This window comes from Danio rerio, chromosome 3, assembly GCF_052040795.2.
Source record: "Danio rerio strain M-AB ecotype USA chromosome 3, GRCz13ab, whole genome shotgun sequence".
Taxonomy (NCBI): Eukaryota; Metazoa; Chordata; class Actinopteri; order Cypriniformes; family Danionidae; genus Danio; species Danio rerio.
This window is the reverse complement of record NC_141023.1, coordinates 20,507,795-20,527,551: the sequence shown is the minus strand read 5'-3', so window position 1 is coordinate 20,527,551 and position 19,757 is coordinate 20,507,795. Positions and strand designations below refer to the sequence as shown.

The 19,757-nt window shown below is 34.0% G+C and overlaps 1 protein-coding gene and 1 long non-coding RNA gene across 3 annotated transcripts in view; one reads left to right on the top strand and one right to left on the bottom strand.

Annotated features, from left to right (window-relative positions):
• Positions 1–19,757, bottom strand: part of LOC147845592 (uncharacterized) — a 344,082-nt gene that overhangs the window by 85,944 nt on the left and 238,381 nt on the right. The gene's annotated exons all lie outside the window — the stretch shown is intronic.
• The window catches only part of nlk1 (nemo-like kinase, type 1), a 29,360-nt gene continuing 11,213 nt past the window's right edge, over positions 1,611–19,757 (top strand). The window contains exons 1-8 of one of the 2 annotated variants that reach the window (XR_015479682.1): positions 1,611–1,807; positions 8,164–8,472; positions 9,930–10,059; positions 10,155–10,210; positions 13,632–13,738; positions 16,172–16,257; positions 16,344–16,553; positions 16,789–19,670. Coding sequence is in view for 1 of the 2 variants with exons in the window: in NM_212956.3 (NP_998121.1) it covers positions 8,165–8,472; positions 9,930–10,059; positions 10,155–10,210; positions 13,632–13,738; positions 16,172–16,257; positions 16,344–16,553; positions 19,569–19,670 (999 nt within the window). In the remaining variant the exon portion in view is untranslated. The remainder of the gene's footprint in view (positions 1,808–8,163; positions 8,473–9,929; positions 10,060–10,154; positions 10,211–13,631; positions 13,739–16,171; positions 16,258–16,343; positions 16,554–16,788; positions 19,671–19,757) is intronic. The other variant, NM_212956.3, reaches the window with a different exon arrangement.

Below are 19,757 nucleotides of genomic sequence, written 5' to 3'. Positions count from 1 at the left end.
TATTAATGGCTTTTAAGTAATTTAAAAAAAATAATTAGATTTTGTTATTATTCAGTAATTCTGTAATACAAGATATTTTTTTGTTTAATATAGTAAATAAATTTACTTATTTCATTTATTATTTTTATCATATTTGTATACGTATTATTACAATTGTGGAATAATTCAGTAATTCTGTATAAGAGTTATTTTTATTTGTTTATTATAGTAGATAAATTATTTACTTAGATTTTTTTTTATGATATTTGTATGCATTATTTGCTTCAATTCTTAATTTCAATTCTGGAATAATTCAGTATTTTTATACATGTTTTTTTATAGTAGTTATATGATTTACTTATTTTGATTTATTAATTTATAATCTTAAATATGTATTATTTGTTTTAATTTTAATTGTGGAATAATTGAGTAATTCTTTTATATAAGTTCTTTTTTACTATTGTTTAACATAGTAAACAAATTGTTTACTTTTATTTTATCATATTTGTATTAAATGCTTTAATTCTTAATTTAATTTCTGGAACAATTCAGTAATTTTTTTTTAAACATTTTTTTTTGTTAACTTGGTAAATAAATGATTTGCCTATTTCAATTTATTATTTGTTAATCATATTTGTATGTATTATTTGCTTTAATTCTTAATTTCAATTGTGGAATAATTGAGTAATCTTTTTACATATGCTTTTTAAAAAAAATTAATATGGTAAACAGATTGTTTACTAGTTTTAATTTATTATATTTCAACCATATTTTGCATGCATATGTTATATTATATTATATTATATGTTATATTATATGATATTATATGATATTATATGATATTATATTATATTATATTATATTATATTATATTATATTATATTATTACAGCTTAAACGCTGTATTCATAAAGTTAAACCATTCACAACTGATACCCAAGTTACAACAAAATGTTATTTATTTATTTCAAATGATTATTTGAAATAATCAGATTTAATCATATGTATGTTTCATTTGCTTTAAATCTTAATTTCAATTCTGGAATATTTCAGTAATTTTTATATAGAAGTTCATATAGTATCTTAAATCGCAGTATTAGCTAGCCTATATTCATAAAGTTGAATAAATGTTAGATTATTAAACAAATACTGAATCATTTAATTTATTTAATTTAATGTATTGCTTCATTGATTAAAAAAACTCTAACCTTGGCAGAGAAGCATGCATATTTATTACATTACAGCTTTGACACAAACTGTATTCATGAAGTTAAACCATTCACACCTGATACCCAAGTTACTGTAAGAAAGATTTTTTATTTATTTAATTCAAATGAATTATTTTCATTCATAAATGTTATTAATAATTAAACCAGATTATCTCACACTCTGTCAGATAATAAATACTCCTGAAGGTCAGTCACAGCTTTCACTTTTAGAAATGAAAGAAAAGAAACGCTTCATTAATAAAAGTTTCACCCTCTACACGTTTACCCTGCTCGTGAGTCAGTAGCCGGTGAGCGGTTAAACCGCGTCCCCTCGCATTGTTTACACCGGTGGTCCTCGCCTCCCCTCCCCCATTCACTCATCCCTCCTTTCTTTCACTCCATCCCCCTCTTTCAACTCCTCCTTCTGCTCCCTTACTACCGCTGTTTCCAACAGCTGATTTCTAGATCGCGCAGAGGAACACGGCGAGAGATTTGGGGTTTTGGATCCTTGGCAGGTGAAGGATTTACCGCGAGTAGAAATGCAGGAAAAGCGCTGCGATCCTCCAGCGGCCGACATGAAGAACTGAGCTCCGCCGCCGCCGCTGCCATCAGCTCCGAGAGGTTAGCCGCTGTGCTAAAGCTAACTTTACAAACATCTGCAGCCGATAAAACCTTAGCCCATTTCGCCATTTTTAGTTCTAGTTTGGCAATCGTTTACGCATTAAGGTGTAATACCTTCACTTTATGCCGCTATTTGCGCTCTGAAGGCATCGTTTGTGCATATAAACATCTTATATAGGTCACGGAGCAGATTAATTAGCTAGCTAGCCTGAGGTAACAGCTGGTGAGGTCGTGTTAGTAATGTTATAATTTGAGTTTGAAATTGTTTTTAACTAGATAGCTGAGATGTGTGTGTGCAGGTTACTTAGTCCGGTATGTTGAGGGGGCGTTAAGCGGGTTAAAATTCAACCGGTAACACGGTTTGTGTCATTGTAGTGTAGCTTGTTAGCTTGGATATAACGTAATGTTGAGGAAACGGGAGCTTCTTAGGAACAAAGATGAGGTAGAAAAGTGATGTTAACTTGAAAAACGTGTCGCCAGCAAGAGGTGGAATGTTTTTGCAGACTGTTGTTACTGGCAAAGGTGCTGTCAGAGCACACGATTAAAGTACATCAACCTTTGGCTTGATTGAATTTGATCTAATGTTTCGGGGTAACTGTTAAAGCTGCACTGTTGCAATGCGGCTGCCGGTAGTACTGGACAATGACTTTAAGAGACAAGTTGTTTGTATTGCCTAATATTTGCTTGTTTGTTTAGGTTTAATGTTTTATTTATAGCTCTCCCCTGTAACCCAATTCAATTTGAGCAAGTTAAGTCTTTACCGAAGTCTACAACCTCCGCCAAGACAACATTGTTTAAGGGAATCGTAAAACTGTTTATAATTTTTACATTTAAACGTAGCTTACATAAATTATTTTGTCGTCTTAAGTTGGTTTAACCTTCTGTACTCATTTACTCACTGACATGTCATTCCACATTTGTATTATCATGAGTCTTAAAGGAATTTTTAAAGGATTTGTAGTAGCTGAAACTGTGGTACATTGGTCATCATTTCTAATAAAAGTCTACCAGCACTTGAGTGATTTATTTATTTGTGTATATAAAACATTAATTAATACTTTTTAACAAGGTTGCAATCATAATATAATGGCAGGCAGAAATTCACACATAAGCTTATGTTGTTTGCAAGCCACTTTATGTGACAGGAAGGTTGTGCTAGACTGTTTGCAGAGGCTGTGGATTTTGTACATTTTCTTTCACAGGCTCGTCATTTTACTTCATGAACCCTTATCAGGGGCCTTGTGTATTAATTTAGTTTTCCCTATGTATTTTTTGACCTTAAGGAGTTGTTAACTTAAATTTAATTAACCACTACCACAGTTTCAGCTAAAACATCCTTTAATGCAGGGGTCACAAACGCAAATTGGTGGGGGCGATTGTAGTGACTGACAATTCATAGGTGGGCAGATTTAACATTCAAGCACAAGAAAAAAAGTGAAAATCTGACATAATTTATGCGCTTAGGACAACAGACTTGCCGTTTATATTTTTAAACCATTACCTGTCACCAGTGATGATGCAATTCAGCATGTTTATTGTGTCACGCATCAGCTGCTGAAATATATCTGTGGTTGGTGTGCGTTTGGCCGAGCATTAGATCAAAGTCAATCATTCTTATGCAGTCAAAACTCTAGCTTTTAGTTTCTTGTTGTATATATTAAAGGGGGAGTTTAAATTGCTATGCAAATACTACAATTAGGCATAGTAATTATTATTCTGTCCCAACCAATTGTATTGCACCAATAGTGTAAGAACAGCAGAAAGCAGTTTGGGGTAACTTAAGTGACTTTACTGGCAATCGTTCTTCTCAATATCTTTCTTTGTTTGTAAAACTACAACAGAGAGGGGGAAAGTATGTACATATTCACATTTACTTTTTTACTAATTTTATTAATGTACATAGTTTGTATTCAAATCTTACTAAACATTTGAGGAAAATCTATTAAATGAGACCATTTGAATCCAATATTAGCAAAATGATCATATTTGCTACACTACCAGCATAACGTGTAAGCCTTTGAGATGTGTTTGCACAGCAAAATACAAGTGGAATAAAACTGATAATAATCAAATGACAAAAATAGAGCTTTACTAAAAAAAATAAAGCACTTATGGACATATTTTAACGTTTAAATCAGCCAAGGAATTAAAAGGCATGTGTGTTACTCTGGACCGTGCACTGAGAGAAAATTAAAGTAAAACTAATCTGAATGCAGTACTTTAAATGTTTACTAGGGGGCGGTCAAAACCACAAGTGGCTAGACGCGACTGCACAACAATGACAGTGGTTCAATAAATGCTTTGATGGGCTGAATCTTGTGATATTTTTGATGTCTGTTGCGGGTCAGAGGGAGAAGGAGGGCAGGCCGTAAATGTCCCATGGGCCAGCAGTTTGAGACCACTGCTTTAAAGTTTAAAGTCTGTAAAATAGTTTTTACATTTTATTTTGCACAGTTATTAATTTTAAGTAAAAATTAATTGGTAATCTTATCTTCAATCAAAGTCTGACCATTAGCTTACATGTTTGGAGTAGTTGAAGTCAGTTTGATGGCTTCAGCTACAATATACCTAACCACGCCCCTCTTAGTTTGCGATGAGAAAATTATGGATCAAAAGAAAGCCCCGCCCCCTACTCAATTAGACAACTTCCGATTCACAGACACTTTAATGTAGATCTGGTCTTTGATCGCTGTGAAGTGAGTAAATGAACTGTACATATTGATTTTTAGCTAAACTATCTCTTTAAGCCAACAATAAACAAAATATACAGTATTTAAGTGGTGTGTATAACCCTTGACACTTTTTTCCAAGTCTTCCTAAGGTATATGGCAGTTTTGTGAAGCAAAATATTGACATATTTCAGTGGAAACCTCCCTTTACGCCAATTTATTTATGCCATTTTTCATCCTACATATTCAGACATGAACCATTATTGTAAATAGAAACTTTTTTTAACTGAATAGGATAAACGGTCTCCAGTAAATGCATTTTAATAAGCTTTTTTAATATAAGTTATAGTTTCATTATTGCCATTTTTTCAAATGTACATATGGAAGAGTAAATGACAGCATGTTTCTTTTTCAGAATATAATATTTTTGTAAGTGTGAGTTTGCTCTCAGTTTGCTGTCATATTCTAAAATGTATTTTGTTAACCTACCTTTTTGAGTGTAATTAATCCATTTTAAAAGATATTCCACCAAAAAATTATAATTTGCGCCGTTACCGCTAAGCAAAAAAGGTGTTGAAGATTACTGGTAACCAAGCACTTTCAGTTCCCATTGATCTCTGTTATGTTGTCACATCATTTAATAGAAATCAATGGAAACTAGAACTGATCAGATATTAGCTTTCTTCAAAATATCTTCTTACCAGAAGAAATCATACAGATGTGATTATACAGATAAAGATGTGCTAATAATGGTACCTGAATTGTCATTTTTGTGATTAGCGCTGCACAAAATATTGAAAGATTAGTGTATAAAAAGTATATAAAATAGTATATGCAATATCCATATCACAAAATACTTGGTGCCGAGCATTTGTGTGCTCTATACATTGATGAAAATGACAACAGCCAAAAAGAATCATAATTTCCACTGATGTTTTCAGTCATTCATGGTATTTTAAAGTGTTTTTTATTTTTTATATTTAATTAGCCCAGAAAAAATATCTAATATCTGTTTAAATTTGTTCATTTCATTTATTACATAAGCTTTTTTTAAAATTACTAATACAATAATTTTTTAAAGTGTTATATCTTAAAAAATACCGTTATTACAGCATTCAACAACAATTTTGTATTACTGTTGCATGATACCAAAATTTTGACTTCGATACTATACCTAAATAAAATATGTTACCGATACTAAATCGATAATACACCATAATTATTTTTCTTTCAAAATATTATTTATTTATAAACACTCAGTGTTTGCTGTCGGCTGAAAGAGTAGAATCATTTTTAAAAGTAAAACTAATATAGAAATAAAAACTAATTTTGTCAGCAGTCCAGCCGAGCAATTTTAACATGAAATATATTGCAGCTTTGTTTAAAAAACTTTACAAAAGTGCACATAACTTTTTGGTCTGGTTCTCAAAGAACCTGGAGATGTTGTTTGGTCATCACTGTTTATGACACAGTGATCCTGTCATATTCATATATAATAACATATTTATATATTATATATAGGAGTGAATGATGGGGCCTGCATTTTTAGCTGTCCATGATGTCATCTACCAGAGGTATTTTTTTTAAAAAGATATACATTTATGTTGTTCCTCTGACAAGATATTATTACAGCATCCCAGTGCTTTAGATTAGTTTACAGACCTCTACTTACATTTTTGTCATGTGGTGTGACTGTCTGAGTTGAGTGTGACTATACTAATTTGAGAATATATCTCAGCATGGCTCATTTGTTGTTATTCTTACAATGAGATTCTGTTCTCTCATCCTTCTGACTGAGTTTATTCTTCCAAGGGGAATGCGTTCAGTGCTGTGAATGGATTGTAAAAGTCTGGCTCATTTAATCAAAGCAGTTGATTAAAGGTGCAGTAGGTGATCTGCCAAAATGCTAACCGCTTAGCATATTATCTTTGGACGGGGGGGAGGGACTGTGATTCAAAGCCTGAAATCGCGAGCGTGCGCACCGCGTCACAACAGCCGACAGACAACCACCTAGTTCATTTCATTCGCCAGTTAGTTAGTGCCAGCGCCGTGCAGAAATTACATGAAATACTTTGCCGCACTTACATGCTATTTCAGAGCGAATATTCAGAGTAGCATGGTAAACAGTATAGGAAGGCTATCATTGTTCAAAAATGACCCAATGTGAATATAATAGCAACTTCAGCTCAATAAAGCAGGTTAGGCGGAATAGCGCTATTTACTGGTGTTTTGTTGTTAAAATAAATATAAATCTACATTATAGATGCTGTCAAAGAACCTTATGAAACTGAAAATTATCACATAAATCTTTCACCGGGAGATTTCAGTGGCTGAACTACACGTCTGTGCTATATAAGTCATTCATAACAAAACACAATCTAACATAAAATAGTTTCAAAACAGAACATTACCTGTCTAACAGTAATACTTCAGCCATGGTGTCGTCCTTCCTCCAGCGTGCTAAAGTAACTCCAATATTGATTCAGGTTTTTAAAAGTTTCAATTCAGCTTTTGATTTCTCCCGGTCTGTCTCGTGACCGCGCGGCTGCTTTAAGGGCGAATTATACCCATGCCTGGCTTTACAGTAATCGGCCTGAGCTCGGCTGTCCTTCGGCGCCTCTGGCTCCGACTCGGCATCTGCGAGCGGCCCACAGCTCGCTCTCGCGCATGCGTTTGTGATGCAGACGGGCACGCGCTAATGGCGGATATGCGTAAACACATGCGCAGAAGTAGGAATCTACATTTGCTGACAGACAGTCTGACCTGCCTATTGGATTTAAGGGCGATGACGGTCCGACTCTATTTGATTGGAAAAACATTTTTTAGTTTTATGCTTTACCCAGAATATAAAAATACATATAAACACATTTAGATCATTTACTGTAATCATTACTATTGGACTGTGAAGAGACTTTCAACCAGCACAACAAAAAATGTTTCTGAAGACAATCACCTACTGCACCTTTAAGTTAATAAAAGTGAAACTGACGGGCGCGATATGGATTGTCATTAACAGAAAATGATTTAGCCTAATATAGAAAAAAAATGAAATTAAAAAAATGGCACAGTATCAGGATAGGATTTGTATCGGTCGATACTTTTTGTAATTTTGGTATCATGATCGGTTAAAAAAAATGGTATTGGTGCATCCTTATTTGTGTCACAACATATGACAATTGTTTTTGGTATATATTTAGCATATTTGTGGGTGTATAATATTTTTATATATTTGAAATGAAAACATAAACTTCATAGCATATTTTATATCATTTATCATTTGCTTTGCTGTATCTCAGATGTCAAGGACAGTGCGATCAGCTGCTGTGTTTACGTTTGGCTCAACTGAACTTTGGAAAATGTTGTTTCGTTTTCAGCTTGTTAACGTAAAGCAGTACATGCGTCTGTTTATCATCAATGTAATGTGGAAAAGTGAGTGATTTAGCGCATAAAAGATGTTTGACCAATTCATACGTGGTTTATCAATTCATAGGCCTACGTCTGAGTCATTTCCCGTGATTCGGTTTTATTGTGTCGTGTCAGAGTTCACCTAATCACGCAGCAGAGCACACCAGGGTGTCGCGATACTTTTTTGGTGTCGGTATATTGTGCAACACTATATTGTATATTATCCTGGAACCCTATATGCTACATTCCTTTAATTCCCACTCTGTGTTTACTCTAATCTAGGATGGCTTTCCATGGATCCACTCGGCCGACAGTGTGTGGTAACTTGTTCCCAGCATCAGAGTTAGGCCACAAATATTTTTGTGTCAACACCACAGCCGGCACTACCTCAACGGGCCTCGGCGCAACACCAAATCCGACTGGGCCCAACGCACCTGCTGGGACTCCCAGACACCCGGCGTCTCTCGGGGGCAGCGCTGGCGGAGGGGCGGCCATCCCGCAACCTCACAGTAACCCAGCTAGTGAGGTTCCAAGTCCTGCTGAAATGGAGCCTGATCGACCTATCGGTTACGGGGCGTTTGGAGTGGTCTGGTAAGTTCTGTTGTCATCTTTATGCACACTTTTGTGTAGATTGTGTTGTTACACTAGCATTGAAAAGTTTGTGATTGGTTTGATTTTTAGATACGCTTGATCAAAGTCTCTCAATGCCCTGGTAGATGTTTTTGTTTATTGTTTGGGGGTTAAATAAGTTAAAACTAACTGAGCACTGTTATTAATGAACAGTGTTGACCAACATGTAAATATGTGTTGCTCACTTTCAACTTAATAAAGGAGTTAAAATCACAGTATTGAGAAAATGACTGTTAAGAAAGCACAATAGCAATAATAAATTATACATTTTTATAGCACATTATATTGCATTTGGCCTTACACTAATAGATATGACAGTCAGTGTTATTTTCGTTTAGAATTACACTTCTTTGGTAGAAGAAAGAAAACACTCTTTTTACTATTTAACAAAATTACTATTTAACAAAACCCAAGCACATGCACAGAACAATATGAGCCTTTAAAAATAATCAAACATAAATATTATCCCGCTTGCTTTTTAATCGTTGTTAAGAGAGATATTAAACGCCTATGACTGGTCACACGCTCAACAGAACGGGCTGCGATTTGCTCTAACGGTCAGCATGGATCTGGCGCTGTTCACAGATGAATGACACTGAAGAATGGCATTGGCGATCACAGCTGATCCTGATAGATGCCGTGGAGAAAACTCGCTCTGCAGACACAGTCATGTTTGGATTCCCAAGTATTGCTTATTAAGTAGTTAAAGCATTTTAATTATGCGCTCGCCTCCCTCACCATACTAAGCTGTCGCAATATAGCGCATATTAGATAAATGACGGCAGTTTGTAAAATATTTTAATTAATATTTGATTGATGCTTTAATAATAAACGAGGAGAAATAATAGCAAACGTAAATAAAAATGAGACCAAAATTAAATTACACTGAATACAGCAATCTTAATACAAAGTACAAAAAAAGATCAAAATTCATTGAATAATCTCACAGCAGATGGAGGGGGAAAAGGCTTAACATGTTCAAGGTGATCCAGGAAGCATTTTTTTTAATAGATGTCTATTAGATGTCTAATAGACGTCTAAGCACAGTCATCTTGGCTAAAACCAGGCTAAATTTGGGCTGTCTGTGGAAATCTAATAGACGTCTAAGATTAGGCCAAAACTAGTCATCTATTAAACAAAAAGGAATAACTACACGTATAAAGTCTGTCTATTTGATGAATAGTCTAGTTTTGGGCTATTCTTAGATGTCTATTAGATTTTCACTGCCAGCTCAAGTTTAGCCTTTTATTAACCAAGCTGTTTACGTTTAGATGTCAGACCTCTATTAAACACAATTGTTTGCTGGGGAAGATATCAATTCTCTACATCTAGACATCACTTTTGAATGATGCTACTGTATATAAGACTTTCACACACTGTCATTTTCTTCAGTAAATGTTAACATCTGGCTGTAACAGGTCTGTGACTGACCCTCGGGATGGACGCAAGGTGGCTCTGAAGAAAATGCCCAATGTCTTCCAGAACCTGGTCTCCTGCAAACGTGTGTTTAGGGAACTCCGGATGCTGTGTTTCTTTAAACATGACAACGTAAGTTTCGTAGAGATTTTTTTTTGTTGTTGTTGCAATGTGTGCTTTAGAATTTCATGAATTGATTTAGTAATGATGCTAATTTGCTCTGACAGGTGCTTTCTGCCCTTGACATTCTCCAACCTCCACAAATCGACTGCTTTGAGGAGATGTATCCTTCATTTCATGCTTTGTAATTTTATTATTTTAGTCAATTCTTGTCTCATTATTGAGGGGATTAAGTGATTGGTTCTTTTTCCATTAGTACTGTGTGACTGTGTAACGCATTTGGCAGATAGTATAATGTTTAATAACTGCTGTAGATGCATTTGCATGCATATCAGTGTTGTGCTTGATGTTATCATTGTGAAAGTGGCTCAACCGTGCCGTAATAGCTGACCAGAACAAGTCCTAAATATCTCCAAATGAATAGCGGAAAGGGTTACAGCATACCACCACAGGTAGTCGTAATAATATCAAATATATATTTTATAATTGCATTAGAAAGTATATAAATGCTCTGGATACAAATTGCATGTTTTGCCATACAATGGAAAAAAAAATGTAAAAAAATCTGTCACACTAATGGATTGGTTACATTTTGGGTAATTAAATATGGAAACTTTGCATGAAGATGCTATTGTTGAGCCTAAATAATATAAAGCATTTGCAATATTTACAAACGTAGGTAATCGTGGTTTTCAAAATCGAAAATGGAATGGAAAAAATTATTTTACATGGCATACGCAATTTAATAAAACTAGAAAATCCTCACACAAGAATTTTAACCCCCATTTGAAAATATTTTTTAAACACATCAGCATATTTATATAAATTTTTAAGTAAATATTAGTGCTGTAACGGACCACAAATTTCACAGTTCAGATCACATTAGGGTTTTTTTTTTGTCATGGATCGGACCATTTTTTTAGATCAACCAAAAAGGGGAGGAGACTAATTTGATTTGCTTTCCATTTATTATATGTTGTTTTAACTTACAGAACTTAGAAGCTGTAATTTTATTAAAAATAAAATGAAGAAATAATAAATTAGCTGAATAAAAATAAATTGTAAAATATTCAGTACTGTGAAAAATCCACTGTTACTACTACTGTTGCTGATGACACTACATGTGCAAATCTAACATTATAATTTGTACAAATCAAATTTATTCTTAAAACTTCATGTTTCACTGCTAGGTGTGTCATTTTTGAAGAATTATTCAGTGGCATATTTTTGATGGCTGGTTGTTGCCACCTATTGGTTAAACAATGTAATTGCTGCCTACATCTTTCTTTTTTGAGCGTCACGTTTAATGCATATGATAGTGTTTTATTCTTTATAATAAACATCAGTGGTTTAAAATTTTTTTTTATCTCAGTACTTCTGTGTTATTTGACTGTTTATAACTTCATAACTATATTAAAAGACTAAAACTCGTTCTTGATTTTTACGTTTTCAGATTTGAATGCAGCTATTTAAAGGATTAATAAACATGCAAATCACCATCATTTATAATGTATGTTGCGTGGGTGTTGAGATCCCAATCTTTTAATGAATAATTATGCAGCTTGCACTGAATTCATTAATGCTGGCTTAACAAATTTTGACAGAAAAGACCTATAATAACTTAAGAAGCCCACCACTTCCCAAATAACCTTTTTTCGTCATCATTATATTTTACAGGAAAGCCTAAATGCTTTCATACATGTGATTAGAATGACGTGAGATGTGATCTCTCTGCGACCGTTACAAATTTTGGATTAATCTACAAGTAAAAAAAATGCATTAATCCGTGGTTCACGTGTGTTATAAAACTGTAGGTTGAGATCTGTATGAATCACTGATCAACCATGATACGTTACACTCAGACAGAATATTTTTAATGCATTTAAATTTAGGCGACATGTTGCAATAAGAAATTACAACCTACAAAAATGTAACTTTTTTTTTTTATGGTTGTTTTGCTCAGTCCCTTTATTATTAATCTGGGGTCACCACAGCAGATGAGAGTGTATAGGTGTTTTCCAGTGAGGGGTTGCAGCTGGAAAGCCAACCACTATAAAAAAAACAGATGCTGGATAAGTTGGTTGTTTATTTCGCTACGGCGACCCCTGATGAATAGAGACTAAGCCAAAGGAAAATAAATTAATGTTGTTTCAAAAGTTGTACTGTGCTGCAGTAGAACGAAACAGAACCAAACAATAACGATAAAAAAGTTTTTTTATTTTATCCGTATTTCAGAAACCACATTTGAATATTACAGGTATTGACAAATTTTATTAAAGTTCTTGGAAGTTGTTTTTAACTTTTTTTTTTTTAAACGACAGAATCAAATCATCATTACTCTGACATTTTTAATGTAAATATAAAATGTAAAGAGAAATGTTAAGTGTGAATTACAAAAATGTTTGATTTAAAGTTAATGTTGCTTTAAAAAGTCCTTGAATCTGATGTTCATGAAAAAGTGGGAACCCTGATTACACCACGGTGTCCGCAAGGTCTTAAAAAGTATTACAAGTTGACAAATTGATTTATAGAAATTTTAGGCCTTTAAAAGCATTAAAAAGTCTTAAAGGCTGTTTTGCAATGTATTAAATTTTATATAATTTTTGATTATGCAATTTATGGTTGTATGCTAAAGTTTGCCTGAATTAAATCTGTGAGTATCAGGATGCTGTGTAGTTTATCAAATCAATAAATCCTACTAGATTTAACATCATGCTGCTTTGTTTATTGCAGAAACCAACCAAGGCAACACCATTATTTCTACAGCTCTATAGGCGCCAACATGTTGGATTAGCAAGATTTAATAGATATTTATTCAGTACATGAATAATGTTTTAGTTTTGGATTAATTTCTTACATTAAAATTTAGTAAATATACTGCAAGTTAAAATCTCGCCAGTGTTTCCAATTAAAAAGTGTTTATAAGGTCTTAAAATATATGATACGAGTCTTAAAAATGGTTTTAAAAGGTATTGAATTTCACTCTCTGATTCCCGTTTACTCTGTATACACATATATTATTGTATAGCTTCTTATGGAAACTATTATTTTAAAAAAAGAGATCTGTAAGTGGTGTACTCATTTTACCATTTTGTTTATTATCCTTTTTGCAGTGGCTCAGAAATTAGAATTATAACCTCTAATATCAGTAATAAAAAATGTGAACTTTTTTTGTAGCATAATGTGAAATGTTTAAGTATCCTGCTTTGTATTGAGTATCCAAAATTAACACCTAGACAAGTGCCAATTGCAACTGAGAATTAGCTTTGGTCAATAAATAAAACTGTTACTTGCCAGTTGGAACTGTAAATGTATTAGAAATTAAAACGTGCAAGAATGTTAGGAAAAGCTGTAAAATAATCTGCCCTGCACGGTAAAAATGCAAATAATATTGTGTTAAGATAAAAAAATAATGATTTATGGCTGGTAAAATTGAATTCACATTCTCAATTCTTAATATTTTTTGGGTTAATTCGTCCAAATACAGGTTTCTCTCCTGTTTTGTTCTCATAGTGGAAGTTGTTGTTGTGTCTGTAGACATTTTTTGCAGGTCAGTTGTTTTCTTAACTGGGTCTGTGGTGCAGATACGTGATCACTGAGCTCATGCAGAGTGACCTACATAAAGTCATCGTTTCCCCTCAGCCTCTCACCACCGATCACATCAAGGTGTTCCTCTACCAGATACTCAGGGGTGAGTTCACATGGGGCATATGTCTCTCTTGGATTATTCTAAATCAGGAGTGTATAATCTGGAACGTTTGATGTTTTGTTGCAGAATGGGATTAAATTTGACCCCCTGTAATCAGCCTGGAAAGCTTTAATCTTGTGTTCTGGGAATAAAAATTTGTTAGTGAAACCCTCCTGAACTGTTATTCTTGACTGGGGCAGTTTTGACTCTTGAGAGTCAAATGCATTTTTTCATTATGATTTGCTGAAACAGTATTTGTGTTAAATAAGTCTGGGGTAGGGATGTTGATTCAGATGTTAATGAGGTTAAACTTGGGGAAAAAATAAGAATAATGGTCCATTAGTTAATAATTTACTAACATGAACAGAGTATAAACATATATATATATATATATATATATATATATATATATATATATATATTTTTTTTTTTTTTTTTTTTTTACGGCATTTGCATTTAATAAAAGCTTGTTGATATTAGTTATTACAATAACTAATATCTCTAGTATCTCCAATACTAGGTTCTGATTGGTCAGCTGTGACATTGCAATGTATGTTATTCCCAGATAACAACCTCTAAATATTACAAGCTCCTCTGGGAACTTTGAATCACCATGACCTACAGTGAATACGCTTCAATCCATATACTTTTACTGACTTTCATATGTATCTGCTTGTCTGTCAAGTCAGTTTTGTTTTTGTCAACTTTGCGTTTTTGACAGTTTGGCAAAGTTAAACAATGTGCAACTTAAGGCCAGTTTATACTTCTGCCTCCATTGATCGCCGTGACCCACAGTGCCTACCGTCCGTGTGGCTGTGCATTTATACTTCTGTGCACTGTTTGTGTTACTCTACAATAATTCTTCCGAAACACTAGCTGGCAGTAGGATTTTATATTTCTCTGTGTCAAGTTTCTTCACGTGTTTTTGTTTTTTCTGAACGCTACCTTAATGTCCAAATAGCTAAATTCAAAGGCAGGAATTGGTAGACGTGCAACAACTTTAATCATAAGATAAACACAAAACAACAGTTTCCATTGGAGCTCCTTCACGGGACTCGACAATAAGTAAACAATCGCTCCATCGGGCTCGCAGCTCTCAACACTGCACACTCTCGTCATCGCTACCAAGCTGACCAATCACAAAGCGTGAGATGTGCATCGTTGCGACGTGTAGTTACATTTTTCAAAGGGTGCGTGTCAGCCATGTCGAGGGCCATGCGTAACTATTATTACTCAGAACTATGTTTTGTGTGTTATTTTTATGTGTAAGTAGCTATTTAATAAGCAGGATAAAGTACATCCAGGATGGTTGTTTTCCCTGAATAAAGTCCTTCAGTCTTTTACAAATACCTGTGGGGTTTTCCTGTGATAGCAACCACCTGGATGTACTTTATCCCTAAATTAACATGTTAACAAACTTAGCAAGAACATTGGATAACTTTTATTTTCATTAATTCAAGTTGACAAATATGAAAATATACTGTAATACGTTTGTTGTTTATTAACTAATGGGGCATTACTTTAAAGTCTTGCCAAAAAAATGCATCATTTGCTAAATTTAATATAAAAGCAGTTTCTCGGATGATAGTGGCCATAGTTGTTACATCAGCATTGCAAAAAAAAAAAAAAATATATATATATATATATATATATATATATATATATATATATATATATATATATATATATATATATATATATATATATATATATTTACTGGCTTTAAAAAAATTGTAGTGTTTATTTTATCAAAAATACAAGATGAGAGTTTTTATTTTTAGTATCCAGTCACATTATCATGCTTAAAAGCTGATTTGATGTTTAAGAAAAATTTCTTATAAAAAAAATATATAACAGGCAGCTTCACAATTCATATGTTTTCTGGGTTTAAGATTTACTATGTGTTTGAGGTAAATCTTTGTTTTATTTACTATTTATTTACCACATTTTACCAAACCATTGGTAAAATGTCTTCCAAATACAAAATTAAAATGTTTTTATTCAGAGCATGCTTGAGAATTAAAAGATCAAGGTGCATTATTTTTAAGGCATACATTTTGTTATGCTTGATGTCCACACTACTCTGGCATGTTCGACCTGCAAAAATTTTGTATTTTGAAAAAGCTTTTGAGAAGAACCCATTTTAGTGTGGAAATGCTGGTATTCTGTTTCGGAAGAGACTTTGACTCAAGCCCATCTCATATGACTATCACACAACCTGAAGACTGCACGTACAGATTCCTGCAAAATATGGGCATGCCAAGTGAATGTGAATGATCACGTATTATGTGTTGTAGGCTGTACAGCGTGGATGTAGATCATTTTTTGAAATTCAATAAAAACCCATCTGGATGAGGAACTTTTTCATTCTAAAACACAATTTTAGATCAAATATGCACTAATGACACCTTAATGTTCACGCTTTGTTTTATTCAGGACTGAAGTACCTGCACTCAGCAGGCATTCTCCACAGAGACATCAAACCAGGGAACCTGCTGGTCAACAGCAACTGTCTGCTTAAGGTACCACACACCACACCAAGTGCTCAACTGTCAATCAAAAAAAAAGAACCACAAAGTGATGGAGGTCTCTCGTTCTTCTCAAATAGATCTGTGACTTTGGCCTGGCACGTGTCGAGGAGCCGGATCCTTCTCGTCACATGACCCAGGAGGTGGTGACGCAGTATTACCGTGCTCCAGAGGTGCTGATGGGATGCCAGCATTACACTTCATCTATAGATGTCTGGTCTGTTGGTTGCATCTTTGCCGAGCTGCTGGGCCGACGGATTCTCTTCCAGGCTCAGAGTCCCATACAGCAGGTGATGATGGACACTAGCTTTAAAGGCCTAAAAATTTTGGCCTTTTTACAAGATGTTAAATACGTTTTGGTGTCCTCAAGAAAATTTCAGTGAAGATTCAGGTCAAAATGCAAAATCAGATAATGTATAATACGTTCTTTAAAATGTAGTTTTGGGAAAGCGTTGTTTTCCTTTTGTACCTTTAAATGAAAATGAGCTGGTTCTCCTCACCCACTCTTGGGACATTTCTCTTCAGAGAAGGATAACCAGGGTCAGATGTCAGGATAAACCGCAAAATCTCAGACATGATGAAACAGAGACCCACAGTCACAAATACCACAGTAAGATGAATGAGCTGCACACAAACGCTGTTGTAACAAGAGTTGGAGCAGATCTTTTAATCCAAGTTTCTTTGCAAATCCTGTCTTGTGGACATGAATATACGCGCATGTCAACTAATCTCAGTGGGGGGGAAAAACTGCAATGCTATGTCAAAGTGGGCAACAATAAAAACTGGGATTCAGGAAATTTGAAGTCAAATTTAAAAAAAATAAATAAATAAAGAGACTTGTTTGTGTCACTCCAACATGACTGTGGACGCACTAATCATACACATTTCTGTCCAAACAGCTTCCAAAAGTTGATTTAGCATGATATGTGCCCTTTAGAGGTGATATGGAATGTGTTGATACAATGTTAAACTGTTCTCCGATTTTTAAATAGAGCTTATGTGGCTTAGGTATGTGCAAAAATTATCCAGAAACACTTTTACAAGTCAATTTCCAACCCTAGGAATTCAGCTCAGTGACTGAATGAAAAGAAAGTTTGGTCCTTTGTTGTGGATGAAATATAGCGTAAATCATAATTGTACTTGGCAAAAGTGGGCAGACTGAAATGTATTTAGAATTGTATTTTGTTGCTTTAACGTATGTGACAACACAGACAGGATTTAAATATCAACCTTTAAATTTACCATGTTGCTTTTACTCCAGAAAAATGAGAGAAAGAGCAGAGAGATATGACACCATGCGTAAACATGCATTAGACATTGATGCTCAGTAGTTTACATGTTTACCTCATTACAAAACCTACACGGGTGTGTTACAAATATTGTATAATATTTTTATAATATACAGGTTAACCCTTTGACTGCCTCTCTATCAAACGGTTGACCATATATTTACTGTTTACTGTTTTTAATAATGACTCTTAAAGTCATTTAAAGAATGCCTGTTTTAAATAATGGCTTCCACATTGCATTGTTGCTTTACAAAAAAAAACTACTGCACTACTACACTTGATTTTGGTTTTATTGTAAAAAAAAAAAAATCAAGAAAATATGTAAAATGAGAATCCGAAATATGTTATGGCATAAAGTAAAGGTCTTTGCACACTAAAGTATGAAATTTTTGTATACATTTATTTGGTATTTACTTGCGAAAAAAATGTGTAGTAAACAAACCATGCACACTGAGTTCAATGTGTATAAATTAATCCGTTATGAGAGAACGCAAAGCATTTCAGAATCAATTTAAGCAGTGATGCATTGTTCTCCTCTCTCTTCTCCAAAGTAGAAAATGGAGATGATATAATAGATGATGGCCACATTGATGTATCGGAGCAATGGACTGAAACGCACCATGCGGAGATTATGTCTGTGCACCAAATTTATGTATGGACACACACACGCACCCTAAACAGCAGCAGGGGAGAGGTGTGACAGTCACCGACTCTATCATGGGTTCTCAACTGTTCGCCACATACTGTCTTGTATTATACACTGTATTTGTCAAAGTTACCTGTGGCTCAAGTGACGGCATTTTTGTATTTTGCCGTTCGCTTGTATGATGGCTCTGAACTGTCAAAACACCCCTCAAAGTGCTTTTTGGGAAGCGAAAAACGAAAAAAATCGAACCCCGGTTGAATTTTTTTATGACGTTCGAAAGTTTCAGAGGCAATGTGTCAGTGGAATTCACACAACGTGAGGTTGAATTTATTTTTTTAACGTTCGAAAATTACATATGAAAGTTTCTGATTCAGTGTGCAATAACCTTAAGAGCGGAAAGATATGACACCATGCATAAACATGCATTAAACACTAATGCTCAGTGGTTTACATGTTTAGCTCATTACAAACCTACACAAGTATGTTGGGTTATTACAAATACTTGCAACACATTTTATAATATACAGGTTAAACTAACAAAACATACAGTTAAACAGACCATGTGTCTTTTTAGGTGCACTGAATAAATGTATGTATGTTTTTCCCATATTTTGTGTTCTGACAATGAGTTGTGAGGAGGTGCTCCATGTCTGGATGTGTTATCCGATAGCCTGAAAATGCCGGTCTTGTTTTCATAATAGGAGTCCCATGTACATGGTATTGGTAAGTATAATACAAGCTTAGATTAACTTAAAAAGGGGGAAAAATATCATTGTTGTGAACTTTTTAGGAAATGTTAAATCAAATGTTGCCCAAGCATGGATATTAATGATCTCCTTTGGATCATCAGAATCAGTGATTTTGTTCTGATCGACTTGTTTTTCACAGGGATTTAAATCAGATCAAGAAAACAACGGTGTTTTAGGCTCACAGTATGTCATTGCCATGTACTGAAATCTTATTTTTCAACTATGCCTAGGTATATCTAGATTTAAATTCCTTTAACTGGTGTTAATATAACTGGTGGCACCTTTAACTGGTGTTAAATCATTTTGATAAAGGATAAAAAATAGAAACAAGGTATATAAATGAATCATTATATTATTTGAAACTTTTGTTTTTTGCTTTTCTTCTAAGAATCGTTTAAATAGTAAAAATATGTGTGTTAAAAAGAATGTCTTTTAGGTTTCAACAAAAATTTGAATTGCATTGTGTATTTTAAAGAATCGTCTCTAACAAACACAAATTATACTTAAAATGGATTTTCTTTTTGATTTGTAACTTGATTTTGAAACTCTGAATTCAAGTGTCACTTTATTCTCGATGTCTTTAGCAATCTCTTCATATCTGTCTTTTTTTCCTTCTCTCAGTTGGATCTAATCACTGATCTCCTCGGGACTCCTCCTCTTTCTGCCATGACGTCTGCATGTGAAGGAGCTCGAGCGCACATTCTCAGAGGACCCCACAAACCAGTTCTGTACCTTTCTTTACAATTATTAGTTTATAATATTGCTAGGCTGAAATCTGTCCTCAAATCAAATGCAGTATTGTTAATATAG